At 42.4% G+C, this 21036-nt stretch overlaps 2 protein-coding genes across 3 annotated transcripts in view; one reads left to right on the top strand and one right to left on the bottom strand.

The window, feature by feature from the left end:
* Nucleotides 1-375: 375 nt before the first annotated feature.
* LOC135208230 (oxidoreductase NAD-binding domain-containing protein 1-like) lies at nucleotides 376-8666 on the bottom strand. The gene is made up of 6 exons (XM_064240352.1): nucleotides 8533-8666; nucleotides 6727-6881; nucleotides 5990-6131; nucleotides 1798-2052; nucleotides 708-801; nucleotides 376-600 (listed from the first exon to the last, which is right to left on the bottom strand). The coding sequence occupies exons 2-6, from the start codon at nucleotides 6855-6857 to the stop codon at nucleotides 434-436; spliced, it is 789 nt and encodes a 262-aa protein (XP_064096422.1). The 5' UTR covers nucleotides 6858-6881; nucleotides 8533-8666; the 3' UTR covers nucleotides 376-433.
* Nucleotides 8667-9084: 418 nt separating this feature from the next.
* LOC135208695 (general transcription and DNA repair factor IIH helicase subunit XPB-like) overlaps nucleotides 9085-21036 on the top strand; it is a 38292-nt gene continuing 26340 nt past the window's right edge. Inside the window, exons 1-2 of one of the 2 annotated variants that reach the window (XM_064241145.1) lie at nucleotides 9085-9241; nucleotides 19147-19251. In XM_064241145.1, coding sequence (XP_064097215.1) covers nucleotides 19147-19251 — 105 coding nt within the window. In that variant the 5' untranslated portion in view covers nucleotides 9085-9241. The other variant, XM_064241146.1, reaches the window with a different exon arrangement.

Genomic DNA, 21036 nt, shown 5'->3' with positions numbered 1-21036 from the left:
GCATCGGTATTAACGCTCAAAAAAAAAAAATGCAGTTTGCGTAGCCGGTGAAATAAAGTAATTGTAAGCAATTACCACATTACTAAACTAGAAAAGAATCTTTTAAACAAGATATTTTTTTCTGCGTTGAGACAAAAGTATCATGTTCAGCTTAATCTTTTTTTTTTTTAATAAGCAAGTATTCATTTGTCTTACCTAATAAAAAAAAATGGAACTTTTAACATCTCTCGTTTCAGAATTCACATCCCATTGCAAAATAATTATATATATATATATATATATATATATATATATATATATATATATATTCTATATATATATATATATATATATATATATATATAATATATATATATATATATATATATATATATATATATAAACCCGGCCACTACGAGATCAACCGGCCACCAGCAAGGACGACCAAATCAAATCACCACCAGCGCTCGTAAAATATCCGATCTCCTGCCACTCCGTTGTTCAAGAGGTGAGTTTCTATGCCGTCGATGAAGGACTCGGGGCCGCAGACGAACGCCTTCAATGACTCTAAGTTCAGCCCCTCCAAAGCCTTCTTCAGTACGGCGTTGTTTATGCGACCATCTGCAGAAACGTTTAGACGAGATAATGGTTAGTTTTTTTTCATACAGGGAATGATTATTAACATATTTAACACACTAATAGCACAAATAAACCATTTTGAAACTTACAGTTGACATTAGAAAGTCCACCTGGCTTCTCCTGGGTTACAAAGTACTTGACATCTATTTGTGAGTTTTCCTCGGCGATTGCGTCTAACGTCGCCTGTCAACAACAACAATAATAATAATACAATGAGAAGCCGATAATGTACAACAGAAAGAACAAACAAATGGTTTACCGTAAGAGTATACAACGGGATCTGTAGTATCTTATGTGCAAAATTAATAACTCCTGGTCGTGCCTACATCAAAATTTAGTGTTCTCCCCAGCTTTAGCCCATTTTCATATGGGGTCGCCGTTATGAATGAGTCGTCTCCATCGATTTCTGTCCTGTGCATCGTTCTCGTTAATACCTTTCTATAACATATCTTCCCCTACATAATTACGCCATCCCTTTCTTGGTCTTCCCTTCTTCCTTCTACCCAGGACCCACTGCTTCTACCCCTCACTTCCATTTCCATCGTATGTCTTCCAACATGATGTTCCTCTCTTCGTAACAGTTGTCCATACCATCGAAGCCTTCCCTCCTGTATTTTCTTTGATATTTCAACTACCTGTGTCAATCCTCTTATATACCCATTTCTAATTCTATCTTCCCTTGTTACTCCGGACATCCATCTCAACATTCTCATTTCTGCTACATCCATCTTCTTCTCCTCTGTTTTCCTCATATTTCCTGTTTATTTTCCATATAACATTGCTGGTCTGACCACCGTCCTATGAAACTTTCCCTTCAATTTCAGAGGGACCTTCTAGTCACAGAGGACCCCTGATGCAGACCTCCAGTTATTCCATCCTCCTTGAATTCGATGTCACCTCTTGGCCCATGCTTCCACTCTCCTCTAATATGGACCCCCTAGTACTTGAACTTCCGTACTCTCTTTATTTCTTCCCCACCCAATCTTATGCTATTAATATAGCAAAAATTATATATGGCAAAATTATAGTAAAAAAACAAATTTCTCAAGATGAATTTCGTAGACTCGTCTTAATCTAACATATCATTGATAAACGGAATAAACAAAACATGTTTTGCTTGTGTATTGTAGCACCAATGACAATAAACCACTGTCGTCTGCAGTGAATTATTAGTCTTACCTTGAAAAGCAACTCTTCTTTGGTCTTAGCAGAACATAGCAGCGAAACTCTCCCGGGGAGACATCCTTCCTCGTCCTTGCGGAAGAGTTTGTGTAAATCGTCAGCGTGGCGGTAAATTGAAGATAGAGGGTTGATTCCAACGCCCCCAGCTACGAGGAGCAGGTCGTGGGTGCCTTCCTGACCTCCTGCTGCTGCTGCTGGGTCGTAGTAAATGTTGCCACCAACGCGCACCTCCACCTTTGAGTTGACCTTACACTGAAAGATGGTATAGGTATTTCAGAGGGATTATAACCTAACCAGATTTACCTTTACCCAACCTAACCCTGGAATCCATCCGTTCCTTGCCCACCGCCCAACCCCTAAGTAAAGGCACCCATACACTGAAGGATTGTCTGAACGACTGTCTGTATCGTTCGTAAAAACGTGTATGGGCTCGTCTGAATGCAAAAGTGGGCGGAGCTTTGTGTATGATCTGTCACGACCAGGTCGCTGGCTTGCGACTTAAGTCTGTCTGTCATACACTGATCGTTCAATGTATGGGCTTGTCTGCCGATATAATACGATTGCTCGCCTCTCTTCTAGAGGATGCCATGCCTTCTCGAGACAAAACCTTTATTCAGACTGAAATCTGTGCGGAGATCGTTCATACTGTCTGAATAGTGCATGTGCGGATCGATAACGACAGTCGTTCAGACTCGTTCAGTGTATGGAGGCCTTAAGTCTTGACAACCGCCACCCCCCGCTCTGCATTTTATCAGTTTATCATATTAATTTTTTTTTTCCAAATCGAAGTTTATTTAAATTCGTAAGTAGATTTCTAGTCTCCCACTCTGTTCAAGATTTTCGAGCAATAATTGTTAAAATATTGCAAATCAGTTGCTTGATGAGTATACGATATTATCACAGACTCATGGAAATTTATTCTGAAAAAATATCGGTACATCTTTTGAAAACCGTGATGGTAATAATCAGTAAAAATACAAAGCAAGATTGGAGAATAATTGTCAGGTAGTCTTTCATGCACAGGAAAGTAAAACTGACAACTCTAGAGGAATATTGAGTGTTTCTCATCAAAAGGAACACAAAGTAATGGGTATCAACCTTTGGCTGAAGACAATTTATACTGGCTTGAAAACAAAACCGAATCACTTTACTGAAATTCAACATTAATTAAATATATATATATATATATATATATATATATATATATAATATATATATATATATATACGACAGGTAAAAATGTTCCGTTACAACAGAATTCCATCTAATAAAAGGAGCCCATAAAAACACCAATATATATAGAGAGAAAAGTACCATATTTCAGATACTGCTGTCTCCCTCTTCAGGTAGATGAATGAGAAAAGTTTACAGAAAAGGTGGTATTTATACCAAGAGGTCCATCCACAGGCAAGCCAATTTTAGGTCACCCCCGCTGATAATCTTCCTTTAATCTTCTTAAGCGTTGGTTGAATGAAAACCCTGTCGATCGTATCTGAAATCCATGCTCCTTTTGAGATGTTCATTACCTGCCTCTCTTTTATTAAGGCCGATTCCATCATTTGACTCTTGTACCGGCAGTTGCTGCTATAAATTACACGTGACAAATTCCAGTTTATTCTATGGTTATGTTCATTTATATGGTTGAAAATAGCTGTGTTCTGTTGTCCATACCTAACTGACCGTTTGTGTTGTATTAATCTCTGGGGAAGTGATTTATCTGTAAATCCAATGTAAGATTGGTCACAGTCCTGGCATGGGATTTGGTAAACCCCAGTGTCCTTGGGAGATGTCTTTTGTTGGACGTTAATCAGGGATTTGGCTAAGGTGTTTGGGTAAGTAAATGCAAGAGGGTTAGATTTTCCGAGGGTCTGAGTCACTTTCTTAATCGTGTCCAGGTGTGGAATTTTTATTTTATTGTTGGGTGTATCTCTGGTCTTGTCTTTAGGGGGTCGGTAGAAAATTACGTTTGCTTTGTGAATTGCTTTCTCAATTATATGGTCAGGATACTTTAAAGACGAAAGTTGCTTGCGAATTAGTTCAAATTCTTTTTCCAGGAAATCTGGGGAACAAATTCGTAAGGCTCTTAAGAACAGGATGCTGGCTACGCCTATCTTGATAGCAATGTCGTGATAGCTATAGTAATGAATGTATGAAAGTGAGAACGTTGGTTTTCTGTATATGGTAAATTTGTATTCTGTAGTGTCTCTGATTATTAAAACATCAAGAAAATGAATTTTGTTGTCTGTTTCCCATTCAACTTTAAATTTGATGCTGGGCACTAATGCGTTTAATTTTGAGAGGAATTCATTAAAATTGCCCCACCTATTATCCCAAAATGTTAGAATATCATCCACATATCTCATCCACAGCATGTTTTTAGGTTTTATTGCATTTATTACTGTAGTTTCAAAGTATTCCATGTACAGATTGGCTAAAACAGGACTTAAAGGACTACCATACTACACCCGAATTTTTGCTTGTAGAATGATTCCTCGAATGAAAATACGTTATTAGATGCACATAATTCAACTAACTTTATTATTTTGTCAAGCGCCAATGGGAAATGATCTGAATAGGGGGATAAATTTTCCCTTAAAAACTGAAGAACGTCCTGTACTGGTACTTTTGTGAATAGGGAGTCTACGTCAAGGCTTAACAGTTTTATGTTGTGAAGTGGTATATGTGCTTCTCTGAATTTGTGACAAAAATCTTCCGAATGTTTAATGTGACTGGGAGACAAAGTGCCTAAAAAAGGGGAAAGGAGGCCAGCTAACCATTTAGAAATTTTGTAATTGAAAGCTCCGGCACATGAAACGATGGGTCTGAATGGAAGATTGTCTTTGTGAGTTTTGGGAAGGCCATAAAAGTAGGGTAATTTAGGATTAATTACTTTAAATTTCTCTAATAGTTCAATACTCTTTTTGTCTTGGCCAATTAATCTTACTTTCCGAAAAAATTCTGTGGGAACGTTTTGGTGGGGATTTTTCGTCAGTTTGTCGTAAGTGGTTGTGTCGCTAAGGAGCTGGTTGATTTTGTCGAGGTAGAAGTCTTTGTCCATTATTACGGTTTTGCCGTCTTTGTCGGATCTACTTATTATAACATCTAACTTTTTTAGCGAGTGGATGGCTATCATGAATCTACGGGGAACAGGATATTTCTTATTTAGGTCAGTTAAAGCATTTAGTAACACTCCTTTTAAACATATCTCTTCACGGCTGTATTTTTTGTCAGATATGAATTTATCAAAAGCCACTATGAAGTCTAGGTTGTTTTTGCAGTCTGGCATAACGGCAAAGGATAAGCCTAGATTTAAAACTAAATGTTGATTTACAGTAAGGGGGGTGTTGGATAAGTTTAAAACTTTGTCTTGTTGCTCAAGATTATTCCATAAGCTATTGTCTATTAAGTTATTTAACTTGCGTAAAAGTCTGTTGGAAGGAGTCACGCTATTATGTAAACTTTTCTCATTCATCTACCTGAAGAGGGAGACAGCAGTCTCTGAAATATAGAACTTTTCTCTCTATATTTTGGTGTTTTTATGGGCTCCTTTTATTAGATATATATATACATATATATATAGGAATCTAAGGGTAATTATTCCAAACATGTTGACTAAATGAATACCTAATACACTGTGAATTTTTATCTAAACAAACTAACATATTGTTGTATTCGAAAACGTATATATAAATAACAAGATTTACTCTGTATAATTAAATATAATATTGTTTGATACTCGCTAAATATAAATTATGTATATTTCATATACTAGACTAGACTGCTATTTTATAATGAATACTTTGCTGAGCTCAAAATTCTCTGATTTTTTTTTTTTTACTTAACGAATTTTAGACCTATGTTGCTAAATTAGTCAACTGAATAATTTCTGATGTCAGTTATGGTTGCCGTACCCCGGGTCGTTAGTTATATAAAAATTAAATATGGGATTGTGTCATATAAAAAGCCATACCTTCTACAGGATTGGGGTTGTTTCTTAGTCTAGGGTACAAAAAGAAAAAAGAAAAACTTACCTTCCATTATTTATTCAACTTTTTGTATATATCTTTATCTCGGCAACTAATTGTGTAGATATTGTTATTTGTTTTATGAAGCCTACTATATTAAGTTTGTCTTATGACTAAGGGTTCCTGTTGTATGAATTTGCACAACGGTACAGACTGTTTCTTACTTGTTCGTGCATCCAGAGAGTGGGAGGCCAGTCAGAATACTTTAGTGCTAGGTCTATGGTCCTCAGTTCTGTGAGGTGTTTGGGACTTGAATACATTGAATAGCCACCAATAGTCTCTATTCCGGGAACAAACAGATCAACCCTGGAAGGAGAATAAGTCTTATAAGACAATCAAATAATTGTATAAATCTACTCGGAAAAACGGAATATAAATAAAAGAAAGTGGTTCTTTTGCATTGCTGTAATTCAGGGCATAATTTCAAACTCTATGTATATATGGAGAAAGGCTTAAACCCTTCTACACTGCAACGATATAAAAGGCAGATGTAATTAATGCTGGTTGTTAAAAAATCCGTAATAATTTATTGAATATAATACGGCTATCCTTAATACTTAGGTCTAGAACGAAGTGCTTTATACTTTCATTCAGGATTACGTAAAACTTAATGTAGTTTTTTTTCCTTTTAAACAAAACTCATACTAGGCCTCATGAGTAGCACCTACTAGATTTTGAGGGGGCTAAATATGTAACTTTTAGGGAAATGGGACTATTTCTATATACATATCTTTAAGATCGACACAAAACATAACTTTCTGGACCTCTCATACCCTCACTCGGCCATATTTTTAGCACCAAGTGCCTAGCGTCTGCAAGGGATGAAAATATAACTTTTAGGGAACTGAGTCTATTTTTTTAAAGATCGGCATGAAGTACGGCTATTTGAAAATTCTCATACCACTGCCCGGGCCTGAAATCGAAACGTGGGTCGTCGATTCGAAGGGTGAAGCCTTTCACCGATGGAGATTCTGATCTCACTTCAGTCACCACTGCCGTTGCTCTTACGGCCTCTGAACTCCCTCCTTCCATGGTGAAGCGGAGACCACTTGTAACCTTTAAAACAAGGTGTGTTAAAACTAGTATCGAGTATTCTTTAGCTTCGTAAGCTTTATACTTAAGAAATGCAATTTTTTTTATTAAAATTAAATAAATCTTGGGTGATTGTGAACTTCATTTATTTTTTCCCTCTACAATGATCTTAGATTACTTAGAAAGAGAAAACAATCTGAAAATTGAGATCTTAAACGTTTTAGCGCCCGCAGAATTGTTAATGTCTAGATAACTGAAAAACAATCTAGTTATCAGAATTGCAGATAAGGTCCCTAGAAATACTTTTCATTTACACAATCAAGAAAGTAATGAAAGGTCGTACTACGATAAAAATGCAATAAATGAGATGAAAACAAAAATCCAGTTTAGGAGTAAATTGATGCATCGAAATTTGTTTGAAGTCGTTTCTAGAAGTACGTTTAAAATTTCGATAACTTCTGAGAAGAGAGAGAGAGAGAGAGAGAGAGAGAGAGAGAGAGAGAGAGAGAGAGAGAGAGAGAGAGAGAGAGAGAGTTGGGTTTAAGAACAAGGCCTAAAAGTAGACAGACGCGTCAGAACTTCTGTAGTCGCTTCTAGACATGTTTAAAATCTTAATTTCAGAGAGAGAGAGAGAGAGAGAGAGAGAGAGAGAGAGAGAGAGAGAGAGAGAGAGAGAGAGAGAGAGCTATTTCAGGATGACATCTAATCCTGCCTTGGACGTGGGTCAAGGACATTCATTACTAGGGGGTGGGTGTTGTCCTGGCTACAGAAAGTTAAGCTACGAATCAATAGCTTCGCGTTAGTACTATAGGGGGTAAGTTTCGAACTTCCGTTCATAATAATAATGGACTATACTTCAAGGTATAAACGAAAATCTTTTTATAATAATACGAGTAGTTTTAATATAAAGCTTGACGAATGAGAATTGGTGTCTGAAAGCGATTAGAGAAATGACCTGACCACTCAGTTTGGAGGTCAAGGCACGATTTAAGAGCAAAATAACACAAAGAAGATTAGCCAAAGCTGAATTAAATCAATACAATGAAAAGTAGGATCCAATAAGACTAGCGAATGTGAAAGCATGCATCAACGTGTTTGTAGATGGTATGCTCACTTATAAAAAGAGGAAAACGATAGGTTAGTGGAAAGTATTTAATTCGGAAGTGTGAGGAAGAGGAAGTAAAGGAATAGAAAACAATGCAGATAGATAAAAGGATGCCTAGGTGCGTGCCTTCTGTATAGGTGTTGGAAGCAGCACATTTAAGAGTTGTGGGCACTGGGCAGTCTTAATACTGTCTTATGCTGTTGTCTTTAGAAGCAACACTTGAAGTCTTCACACGAATATATAGTACACAATCACATAATTTCCTTATGCGTTTTTCCAGTATACTAAGTCCCTTTTTTCTGTAAAAGTAAATATGTATAATTTTTCTGGAATTGTGGTTTCTGTAACTCTTACAATATTACTTTATGTTTTTTGATTTAGGAAAACTAACACAAACAGGGGTAAAATATATTCATAATAAAACAGACACCGGCTTTTTGAGCTCATCAGGCAAATAGGAGACACCAACAAAACTGATGAACAATGCTAAAGGCTGTGAAGACGTAGACAGATGAATGAGGCAACATTTCCTTCAATAAATACCAAAATTTCTGTTCCTGAATGACCTACCTCAGCGATACCGATATCAGAGTCACAGACTATTATAACCTTCCTCTGTGGTACACTGAGCGATCTAAACTGTGAAGAGGATGATTGTGGATCTCTTGCCTAGAGGGTAATGTCGTCCACTTATCTTACGCCCTTTGTCTCTACTAAGAAGATTTTCTTGATGCTTTGCTATCTGATAAGTGAATAACTGGCTAAAATAAAAGTTTAGTGAAATGTAAACGTAGGAACTACTAATGCTTATTATGTATCTTTTTTGCCATACATTTATAATAAAAACCACATTTTTTGTTTCATTCTTGATGATTATTCAACGACAGTGTGAATTTAGTCATCCTTTGGGTAAATCAAACTTCATTCAGCTCCTAAAAAATTAAATCAAGGTAAACTGAAGATTAAACCAAGGGAAAATTATCTTTATCAATGACAAATCAGTCTAGATTGTGTAGTTTTCCATACGTCACATTTATACCTATCCACTATGTTTATATGTAGCATATTTAGAGTTACAGGAGGAGTCTTAATAATAATGTATAGATTGCATAACGTTGTGAAATCGAAAGGGAAACTAACCACTATTTAAGAGAGAGCCGTTACTTTTTTTATTCAATATGAGAATATCTACTTCTTAGAGAGGAAGAGAGGAAGAGCACCCACTGCACTGAGTCTGAGACTCTGAGGCTGAAATGTAAACGTCGTCATCCTCCATAAGGTATACTTGACGTCCGGGGAAATTCCTGGTCTGTCTGGATGATTTATTGTTTATAAGACATTATTTGTTTTCTTTTATAAAATTCATATATTAGCATGTTTAAGAATGTTAGGAGAGACCATAGCCTTAAAAGTAGGCTTGAATTGATAAATTGATCAAGTAGGTATCACTCTCCTCCTACCTAGCTACTATACTAGCCTATAGGTAGCCTACCGAAAGTTCTACTAAGGTAGGCTTAGGTTTTTATGGGTAATTTAGCTGTTCACACTACAATTATTTAGTTAAAAAAAAACTGGTTGATTTGTATGGTTTGTATATGATATTTTAGCCTACCGATAACGCTATCCTAGGCTAGTGTGTTAGGCTAGACGAATTTGCTAGGTAGCTCTACCTAGTAGCTACCTAGGTACCTAGCCTACTACCTAGGTAGTCTAGTACCTAGTAGTAGCCTAGCCTATTTCCAGCGGAAATGCTCGTGTAGCCTATTGCACATTCCATAGGTAGGTATAGCTATAGCCTAGCTATAGCCTAGTACTACCTAGTAGTATCTTACCCTTACATCTCACCCTTAGGTATAAGAGTTTGGCTTGGACATTTAGGCAAAGCTAGGTATTTCTACAGAAGCAGTCAGCACGGACTGCAAGTAACGTAACCGTGGATACGACATCCACTAGGGATTGGGGCGTCCAGTGTATTTTGCCGTGTTTAGGACTGGCCCCTGGCGGGTTAATCATAGTGGTCTGAATAAATATTACTTAAAATTCTTGTTCAGTAGGTAAAACTGCATAGAAAAACCGTAACTGCCATAGTCTAGGCCGCCGCGGATAAGTACCCTAGATCTACCCAAAGCTACCTAAAATGCAGTGAAGAGTTGTAACTTACTCGAGGGGTCCAGGGAGGGCAAAGCCCACCCTGCCAGGTTAGGGCACAGCATTCAAAGTTTGGTTAGGTTAAGGTAAGTCTGTTTAGGGCATACTAGTAGCTATGCCCAAAACCTACAGTAACCCTGACCCTTATTTAGTTTTTTGTGTGATTTTTATTTATTTAATTTTCATTATTGTACAAAATGATGACATTAGCTCCTCAGGGTGCTACAGACCCTTTTATTTCTAATTATCATGGGGGCTCCTAGTAGGAAACCAGGGTTACTGGTTATGGAAAACCATTACCAGACCATAGGTCATCTTACCGATTAGACTAATTTACTAATGGTAAGGATATTAGGCTATGTAATCTGAGTAGTTGGGTAGGCTACTAGGTACCTATAAGTGTATGAGTACAACAAGTAAAATTTAATTATGTAACTGAATATTAGTATCTCTCCTATCTGATTATGGTAACTACCAGTTTATGTGAAAAATGGAAGCTACCTTTGTGTAGTGCCAACCCGAGGTAGTTTTGAGAAAACAGGAACAGGCTGTAACACCACCTGAGAGTTTAGTTCTTGCTTCCAGTGTTCATTGTTACTAGGGACAATCCAAATAGGGGAAAGCCCCCTAGCCAGGTCCATGGTATAGCACCCTAAGTCAGCTTGGGAAGGTAAAGTCTATTTAGTTAAAGATATGACACTAGGAAAGGATAGCCTAGTGTTTTTTTAAACCTGTGTCTGTTGTTCGTAACTGACACCCCAACCCCTTGGGGATGAAACAAAAAATATAAATAGATGACAGTCAATAAATTAAACTTAAACAAAAAGCAGTAAATATTCCAGTTGACATCTAGCAAGAAAACCAGTCTTCAGTTTGTTCCGATACGTAATACAAACCATCGGTCCTTTAACAATAGGAAGTAGCTAGCGGCAGCTGGAACGGTCGTAAGCTTCGAACAAGGGGGAGAACGGTAGTTAACTGCTTGTCCGACAAGTCCCGCGCGCCGCCGCGACTGGGAGGTAAACAAACCACTTTTTGCTTTCGGCCGCGGGTGGTGAAGGACGTGTGTTTTTTCGTCATCGCTCTCTGCCGCTTCATCGTCGTATGTGCTTTGTTTTATATTTGTTTTTCTATTAATGGTTTTGGTTTGACTTGAAAATGAAACTGTAAGTACACTGTTTTTCATTTTCATTACTTAATTATGAATCAACATGGAGCTATCGCCGTAGAGACGGCGATTTCCGCTCTTTTCATGAATTGAACCCTTGAATTATGTCTCGGTGCCGAGGGCGGGCGCGCTCCGCGCCGAGTCATGTATTTTGGGCGAGGGTTGTAATTGAAAAATGTAAGTACTTTTTTTTTTTTTTTTATTTTTTTTTTCATTATATTTTTGCCCTGTGCGTTTCGTTACCGAGAGTGTGATTGCGCTCGCAACGAACTTTTTTTTTTTTTTTTTTTTAATTTTAATTTTGTATATAGAATGCAATGAAAGTGGAAATTCGCAATTGCATATTTCCTTTTTTTCATTTTCATTTATTGATTGCATGAATTTAATCTGGATCAATTTTTTTCGTCTTACCCAGGAATTGATCCTTAACGATTTTTTTATGTGGAAATGAAATCGCAAGTGCAGTATTCTGTTTTTCATTTTTGTTTTCATATTTACTTTTCCACTGCTGGCGGGGGCTGGGGTGGGGGAAGCGAAGTTCTGCCAGGAAGTGGTAGCCGATTTCTTCGTCCCTTCCTTCCTGCCCCCCCGCTCAGCTTTCTTCATTGTATTTTTTTTTGTATTTTTTGGGGTTCTTTTCCTTGCGTTCGGGTGGGGCAATGTCTTCCCCCCGTGCGTGAGGGAACCCCCTCTTACTAATCTATCTATGTTACCGCAGGTGCTACATCCGTGGGGAGACGACCTTGGATGTAGATGTAGATCCTCACGAGGTTTGTACTCGTTGTCGGGGCGGAGTGCTCCCGCAACGAGCCCTGTGTGAACGTGTATGCATTCGTCAGAGGCGCAGTGGGTTGCTGTACAAGAGACTACTTTGGTAACGGACGTCCAGTTTGTAACTCGGGGTCTTTCCGTCCGCTCTGGGTGGGGTTCTCTCCCCCCCCCAACGGCGCGAGGAAGCCCCCCCCCCTCTAATTAACCCGACTGTTGCTTCCGCAGGTTTGCCATCAGCGAGGACGACCCCTGGGACAGGTATGGGGGAGTCGCTGGGACTGCAGGGGTTGATTCAGCGGTTGGCGGGGTCGGCAGTGGTCACTCATGATACGGTAACCACTACAACAACCACAATCTCGACACCAGCATATGAGATGTACACCGCAACTGTGTACACACCACATGTCATGTCGGTAACACCCACTACGGCTGCAATCCAGGGGAACCAATTCCTGCCGTGCCAAATCAGACGGTGCCCCACCCCGCCACCTGGGTTTTTCTTTTGTATTGCCGACCCCGGACTGCGCTGCCCCAAAGAGTACCCCCCTGGACCTGCCGCCAGTGCCGAGGATGACGGTAGCTGCCCGACAGGACGCCCTGTCTCTCCTGTGGTACCTGCCGTGGCCTGCCGTACCTGTTGCGGTCCCAGCCCCCCCGCTCATTCCCTCCCTTTCAGATTCAGGTGCCTGCTTGCTCATTCACTTTCAGATGTTCCTGCTGTTCCTGGACCTGTTCCTGTTGTTCCTGCTGTTGGTGATGCTGTCACAGTCCCCCTCAGGTCTTTCCGGACAGGTGCAGTCGGGCCCTGTTGCTTCGGCAACTGCCCCGGCTCCCTCCTGGATGGAAGGAAACCTGACGTCTGTCCTGCGGAGCCTGCAAGAAGAAGCAGGAAGAGGAAGAAGGTGTCGTCGTCGTCTTCGTCGTCTTTTCTTCGTCGTCGCTGCTCTCCTTCCCCTTCGACTTCTAAGGCCAAACAGCCGAAAGAAGAAGAAGGTTGCCTCCTTCCCCCTAAGAAGACTCCTTCGGGATCTTCTAAGGGCCCGGCTCGCTCAGGCGAGCTGGGGAGCTCTTCTGCTGGTCCTCCTGTTGTCTTCGGGAACGGGGGCCCCCCGTTCCCGCTCGCTTCTTCTGCAAACAAGAAAGTCAACGGGGACCAGAGGGCACCAGCCTCGGCTGTGCGTCCTCACCTGGTGCTAGCGGGTCTGCCGCTAAACCAGGTTCCGTCTCGCCGCTTCTCTGTTCGCGAGAAGCACCGAGTGGACGCTCTTCCAAGAAGACCGTCCAGCCAAAGTTTTGACGAACCCGAGCTCGCTCGCCGTCAAGACAGCGGCGCGGAGGCAGAAGACTGGCGAGAGTCGTGCACACGACTCTCGCCAGGCCAGTGGACGCTTCTCGCAGCGATCAACTGGCTGCTCGCCTAACATGACGGCCGGTACCAGCCACGGCTGGTTACCAGCGACTCGACGCGCCTGAGAGGACGGCTGGCCGGTCTCGACGCGACCACAGAGCCTAGCAGGTCACCCGTCCGCCGCTCCCCGATGGGACCCCGGGCGGAGACGGTGACCAGCGCAGCTCGCCTGAAAACGCTAAGAGATCGGTTCTCCGACCGTTCTCCCAACCAACCGAGCCAATCGCCCAGGCGAGCGGTAATAGGCTAGGCCCTGCTGCTCGACCGTCAACCAGCGGGTTGACGATCAGCAGCAGCCCTCCACGCACGCTGGTCCTGCCAGCGAGCGAGGGGGGGGGAGCGTCAGGTCTGCCTCTCCCCATAACGGGTTGAGGCGAGGAAGGGGTTTCCCCCCGCGGCCGTCGGTACCAGCCACGGCTGGTACCAGCGGTCTCGACGCGCCGAGAGGACGCTCGCCGGTCTCACCGTGACAGCGAGCCTAGCAGGTCACCTGACGCCGCTCCCATCGGGACCAGGCGGAGACGGTAACCAGCAACAGCTCGCCTGACGCTAGAGATCCAAGCGTCGACGTTTTGTTTTCTCAGCCAAGCCTCTCCGCCTCAGGCCGAGCGGCAAGGCTAGGCATGCTGCTCGATCGCACCGCGGTGTTGACGATCAGCAGCAGCCCTCCAAGCACGCTGGTCTGCCAGCGAGGCTTAGGGGGGAGCGTCAGGTCTGCCTCTCCTGTAACCTTCAACCTCCTCGGGCTACGCCGGGAGGAGCGAGGTACCTATGAGTGGATCGCGAGAGGGTGCGCCGCTCGCGACCCCAGCTATGACGCCGTATGGACCAGGCACGGTTCTAGAGACCGACCAGGACATACGCGCAATTAGCTGGAGGCGACCGTCAGGGGTCTGCCGCTCTTCCTCCTTCCTTCTGAAGGAGGAGTATCTAGGGATCTGTTCTTGTTGGAGGGACTGGACGGTCCTACTCCGCAAGACGCGGTTACTCCCGAGATACAGAGGAATTTGCAGAAGTCATTAAGCTGATTCGTCAGCATAATGACCCTGCGGAAGGATTGCCGCTCCCACCAGCAGAGCCCACGTCTCTGCTCGAGTCGTTTTGGGGCCCGAGAGGGAACCCAAACCGACGGTGGGTCTGCCGCGATCGGAGCTTGCCGATTCTGTCTCGAACCATGTGTCGTCGTCTCCGGACAAGAAGGCTCTCTCGGTTCTGGCCGGTCGATCAAGCTACTTCCACCTCCTCTACTGCGACAGCGGCGTTTTCTACGTGTCTTCGGACACCGTATTTAAATACTCCTTCGGTCCTCCTGAGAGGTTTCGACCTCGACGAGGACTGGAATGAGTCGGAGGACGGTATCGGCTCTCTCCTGTCAGGTGTCGATCAGCCCCCACCCAGACGACGTTCACAGTGGCGGCAGACCCTTACCTACAGTGAGAGTTCGTAACCCTCCGCGGGAAAACGTTTTCTCCTGACGATACGTTTTCCCAGACTCTGAGAGGCCATCGCCGCAAGGCGATGGCTGGCTGCTCCTACTCTTCTCCAACTGCTAGTTCCACTGGGAAGGCCGGAGCGAGTATCCAATTCCTTCCCCATTCCCTCTCTCCTTACGGCTACGAGGGAAGGGAAAAGGGGAAGGATCCTACAGAGATTTCTTTGTAGGATCCCACGTTCGGGACTGCGCCTACCGGGGGGACCTTCGGGTCCTACCTGACGTAAGCCCCGGTCGTTGAGGAGGAATCCTGCTCCATTTTTCGATTTCTACGGGAATCGAGAGGACCCACCAGCCGATATCGTTTGACGAATTCGGTGGGGGTTTTTTTTTTGGGGGTTTCGCAGACTGCTTAGAATTCTACGGAATTTCTAGCGCATTCAGAGTGTTTTCGAGTTTTTTACGATCTTAAACAAACACTTACGCGAGACCACGGTCCAAAAGTGAGCGAGACGAGAATCCCCCGATATGTTACACGATAATCGGGAACCTCGCCTATGCTCGAATTCCTGAATTTCCTAGCATTGTGAAGAAGACTGCTGCTGAAAGAAACTATCTCACAGTAGGCGACCAACTGGAATAGAGGAGATCGGACGGGAATATCCAGTTTGGCTTGAACTATCGTCTTAGTATTCTGTTCACCATTGAAGCTTTCCTTCGAGGAAGACTTCTCCTTCACTTCTCTTTGATAGAGAACGAAGGTGGTCGATCTCCAATCCTTTTTTTGTTTTCTTGAAGGAAAGAATTTAGGATGGAGATCGTTGTTCAGAATCCTACAAAATATACTACGTATATTAAACCTCGCGACCCTTGATTCTTGCTAAGCAGTTGACTTGTCCGAGGGGTAGGCGCATATCCTAGTTATTCTACGGATTGCGACTTAGAACGAGAAGTATTCTAATTGAACTGCAAACTCGGGGTTGCCTGCAACCTCCAGGAGTTTTCAGTTTCAATTTTTGTATATACTTATGTTTTGTCACGACAACACCATTTCAACTTTTTATATTTACCGAAATTCGTTTCGCCTAAATATAATTGCCCGAGCATATCTTTTATGCTCGGTAGTTCTAGCCGAACGCATTCCTTCGTGGAATAATGGATTAACCTGGCAACTCAGGATGACGAGTCAGCAGGCTCAACCACTGCGTATTGAACTGCCTCATAGCAAGCTCAGTATCAGCTGGGCCTCCCGAGATTCACGGTAATGTATGTCTCTCTCTCCCCTGCTTGATTGACTACCGAACCGTATCTCTGCCTAACAATCATGGACTTAGGTCTCTGATTAACGGGGATTCTCGCAATAATGAAGGACCATCTACTGCGGTGACGCTGGATTCCATCGCCTTCGACATTGCGAGAATTTTCAACAGAGATATCTCTTGGACTCTTTTCATCTTTCTGTTTACCGCACGGTAACAGAAGTCTGTACAAGTCTCCGCTGCATCGCACTGCGATAATGCGAATGATTTTTTGCAGACATCTGAGTTTGTCTTCAAAATATCTCGTATTCGTAGGTGTACAATTGTTCATTGTTCAACCCGAATTACAAGATGTGTCAGAAGACATCGCCTACTCTCCGACCTGACAGCTCTACCTCCAAACGTTCAGCCATGAGAAGCAGTTCTTCAGGCGGCTTTCACCTGTGTTTTCATTACCGAAGAACGCCCGCTTTCATTGCAACTACGACTTCTCACCGGACAGCAATGAAATTAGCGGGTAGCGTTTTTTTCAGTCATTTGTAAGCACAGGTTATGAATCTTGAGATCCTTCTCTCGATTCATATGTGAAGACGTAGGTTGCATTCAATATCTACCTTCGTCTTCAACGGTACATAGTGTTGTTTCTTCCTTAGTCGAGATTCAACAAACATGAGATGTTTTACCTTCAGGGACCTCGGTTCTCTAGAAGGCAATTGACTTTCGCCTGTTGTTGTACATGCCTTAAGAGAATCATCACCTCGCTGTCCGGCATTGGTGACAAACAAATACATCATTTGTTTGGTCTCTCGGCATAACCCTTTAAAGGCGAAGGTCACGTGACTTACTCGGATGCTTTGACAACTTGCCTCCTACCGAACGCAGTCAGTCGGCAGCTGTCAGAGCGCCCGAGTCAGTTACGAATTACGCTGTTGACTTAGTTCGGTTGTTACACAGCAACCATTACTTCGTTTTAATAGCTTGTCACAGTACCCATACCATTGACACCCACCATGGAGTGTCGGTGTCCTATCCACTTACCGAGAACTTCGCTGCATGGGATAGGAGGATGCGAGAGACTTCGTTGCTAACGGACAGACCAGTATGGGTACTGGACATAACCGAAGTAGAGAAGAGGGATAGGTCATGCGACTATTTCCTTCTTTTACTCTGAGGAACTGCATGACTTCTCCTGCGAAGTCAGGCACCCAGGGGATGGGGATCCGTGACGCTCGATTTCGTACGAACTTCGTAGCGAAGACTCAGAACCTTCGGTCCCTGACGATTGGTTCGAGTCGTTTCACAATCCCCTCCCTAATGGACTTCACCGCCTTCGATGCGAAGGAGATGCTGCCTTGTCCACAAGGAACTTCTCCTTGGCGCAGGTAACTGAAGGCAGGGGTCTGGTCCAACCAGACCACTGCCCTTCCTTCCTACTTCGGGATATTGCCCACAGGTCCTTGGATCTTTTTCCTTGGGACCCGTGGTGGCTGCTCAACACGTTGTGTAGCGAACCCAGACCCTCGCAGGCTGAACAGCATCGAGTCCTAGTGTGACCGTAAGAATGGATGGTGAATGAGAGTGTGACTGGCTCCTCCTTCTTTCCATCTTTTTCTTCCCTCTACCTGTGGTTAAAGGGACACGGTCGTCACCCTCTGCTGATAAGGACAAGATGCAGGTGAGCTACTCAACAGAGCCCCATCCTATCCCTTTCACTAGGGATAGGAGCGTATATCCACCACTTCCTCCAACCAACAAAGGGGGAGGAAGTGGATGCCAGCTTGAGACAACCCATACTTTATGTTGCCTCTTGCAACAGGAACAAGTTCTTGCTTGCTGGTACGAAGAGATACGCTTCCTCTCTCTTGTACTCGGCCCAGAGGTCTGACCATTGATCCTGCGGTGCACCACCCCGATCAATCGGACAGAGGCTTGGATCCCTCCCTCGCTCTTACGACCAGGGAGGCATTCCAGGGATGGACGAACACCAGTCTGTTCATCAAAAGACTCAGATTCCTCCCACCAAGAAGTGAGTCTTCCTATTGTTAAAGGACCGATGGTTTGTATTACGTATCGGAACAAATGACAATTTGTCGAAAATTGCATTTTTCCTAACTATACAAACCTGAGGTCCTTTACATACAGTCCCTCCTCATGCCACCCCTCACTCTGCGTATTTTGCATGGGCCAAAAGCAAAAGTGATTTGTTTACCTCCCAGTCGCGCGGCGCGCGACTGTCGGACAAGCAGTTAACTACCGTTCTCCCCTTGTTCGAAGCTTACGACCGTTCCAGCTGCCGCTAGCTACTTCCTATTGTTAAAGGACCTCAGGTTTGTATAGTTAGGAAAAATGCAATTTTCGACAAATTGTCATTTTTCCAATTTACTAACAAGCCATCTATCCATGGGTTGTTTTTATGGAGCCATCTATCCATGGGTTATTTTTATATAACCTAAATTGTCGTTTGTATTTGTCCATTTTTTAATTTGAATATCAAAATGACACACTGAACTTTGTTTTGATCCATATCTTCTAGTTAAGGAAGTGCATATGTTGGTTAAGAAGTAGGAACCTGCTAATCTCTCCAATTATGAATTATCTTGGTAGCCTTTCTCATTTTTTGCCCCCTTACTGCTTCTTATTCAAGATGCTCTTTTATTGTAATGAGGGCCTCAATAATCTAGTGTTGTGATTCGTGTTTTAGTAGCCATTATTCCAGTGAGGTTGAGCTGAGTTCAGTGGTATGGGTCTAATAATCACTTGTCATCTTCCACTTCACTTCCAACTATAATTTAGCAATGCAATTCTTGTAATTCTATCTTTATTATCCTGGAGCCACATTCTACAGTAATTTGGTGAATGTGGATGAAAATAGCATTCACCCAGCCTTCACTTAAGACTCAAAACAGAATTTAAAAAAGTCATGAATGGTATGTTTTCAACTTCTGATGAAGTTCAGAGCTTATGCAAGAAGATATTAAACATGACTACTTTCCTGTAGATGCCGAAGAAGAACAGAAGTCGTAGGCAAGATGATGCTTATTCAGATGAAGAAGAAGCTGAGGAGTTAGAAGGAATTCCACAGGCTTCTAAAAGGAATGTAGAGGTAAGTTCTGAAAAATGTGATAGGGTAAAACATCAAAGCAGGCCACGCAGGCCAGCTACCATCAGTGCAAGCCACCCTCGAAAAAGTACATTATAACGCTCTGACACCCGAGATGGGCATCAGTCGCGACTTGTTGTTGGTGAGAAACGGAGCTAAAGACCTCTACTCTCCTTTCGAAGTAAGTATTTTCCCCAAAGTTAGAAATTAAAGGCCAAATTTTAAGATTTTAAACAGATTTAAACAGAGGGTACTGAAAATGGCGCCCACGCAGTGGAAATCTCACCCAAAAAACGCGTTCAACATTTTTACTTACAACTCGAGGTATTTAGAAGATTGACGCCATCTCCGATGTTTACGGAGTAGCTTGTGTCAATAATCTAACCATTTTCCTGTGATAAATCCGCACACCCACTTGTACCCACAGACGCTGGAGCACTTTTATCACAACAATCGAAACACGATTTCTCATCAACAACAAGCCAGGAGGCGTAAACAGCTGTTGGGTAGAAGATGACGAGAAGCCGTGCTCTTGGCTAATTTTTAAATAAGTAGTAAAACATCAATATTTTACATATTTATGATGATTAATTTGAAAATATTCGTTATTGAAAAAGTAACTCGACTCTTTGACTCAAATTTAAGTAATTATTTTTCTGAATTAGAACGTTCTTTCAAGTTCTGTATTATGACGTCACGACATCTTGACTTTCGTACCTATTGTAAATAATTGCTATACAACTGTCATTGGCAGAACAGTTTACCAGTTATTCATGCAGATTGTTATCAGCTATACATGTAATTGTTATAATCGTAATGCGCATATATATCTTTATTATTTACTTTTTGGATATATGAAGATGTTTTACTGCTGGATTATCGCCGTAGTGTGACGCAATCGTTTTCGGTCCCATGGGCCTATTGTCTGTTTTCGCACCATAAGAAATTATGGGGCCGAATTTGCAATGACCAGAAAGTCGTTAAAAGAGGAAAGTTAGCATTGAGGGGCATATGTTTTGACTGAGAAAAATACAAATTTATTCAATAGCTAGCTTGTAAAAAATACTTGGTTATAAAAACTTGATTGACAACTAAGCAGCATGTCTACTATGGGCTTTTTTTTCAGAGACAGTGCAAGCACGTTTTTGGGCAATACCTATTTCTGTAAACGAACACTCTTAACAGAACGAGATTTTGCTATAGTGCATTACACCCAGTGCCGTAATTTATAAGGGTATCGTGAATCACTAATCGTAAAGAATAACGACACTTGTCCTTGTACCAAGAGACAAAAACTCCATTATGCAGAAATGGATACGAAACACGCGTATAAAGCTCCACCTACCTCATCCCCACCTCCACCGCCACTCCCTTTTCTCTCGTTCCTCCGCCTCCTTTCTCTCTCTCTCTCTCTCTCTCTCTCTCTCTCTCTCTCTCTCTCTCTCTCTCTGTTGCCATTCGGTATGTTTGTTGAACCCCTCCAAACTGGGTATAAGATACACACAAAAACGTTGAAATTGGTGAAATTAGGCTATGTATTGGAAGTATATATACATAAATATTAAAGCAATTTTATCATTATTGCATTACTATGACAACTAGAATTCATGGAAACAGTTTATAACCTGTTAAGCGTCACCCACGTAATAATACGTTTACCGCGATCTACTCGGTAGCGCTTCAACGGGATATTACGTTCAAGACTTTAACTGTGCTTGTCAAGCCGTCAGCCCGTAATAATACGTTTACTCGTATAGAAAGTGTAGGAACATCATTTGGTAACACTCT

The sequence above is a fragment of the Macrobrachium nipponense genome, chromosome 35 (assembly GCF_015104395.2).
Source record: "Macrobrachium nipponense isolate FS-2020 chromosome 35, ASM1510439v2, whole genome shotgun sequence".
Taxonomy (NCBI): domain Eukaryota; kingdom Metazoa; phylum Arthropoda; class Malacostraca; order Decapoda; family Palaemonidae; genus Macrobrachium; species Macrobrachium nipponense.
Note: the sequence above shows the minus strand (reverse complement) of the source record. Positions and strands in the feature narration are given on the sequence as shown.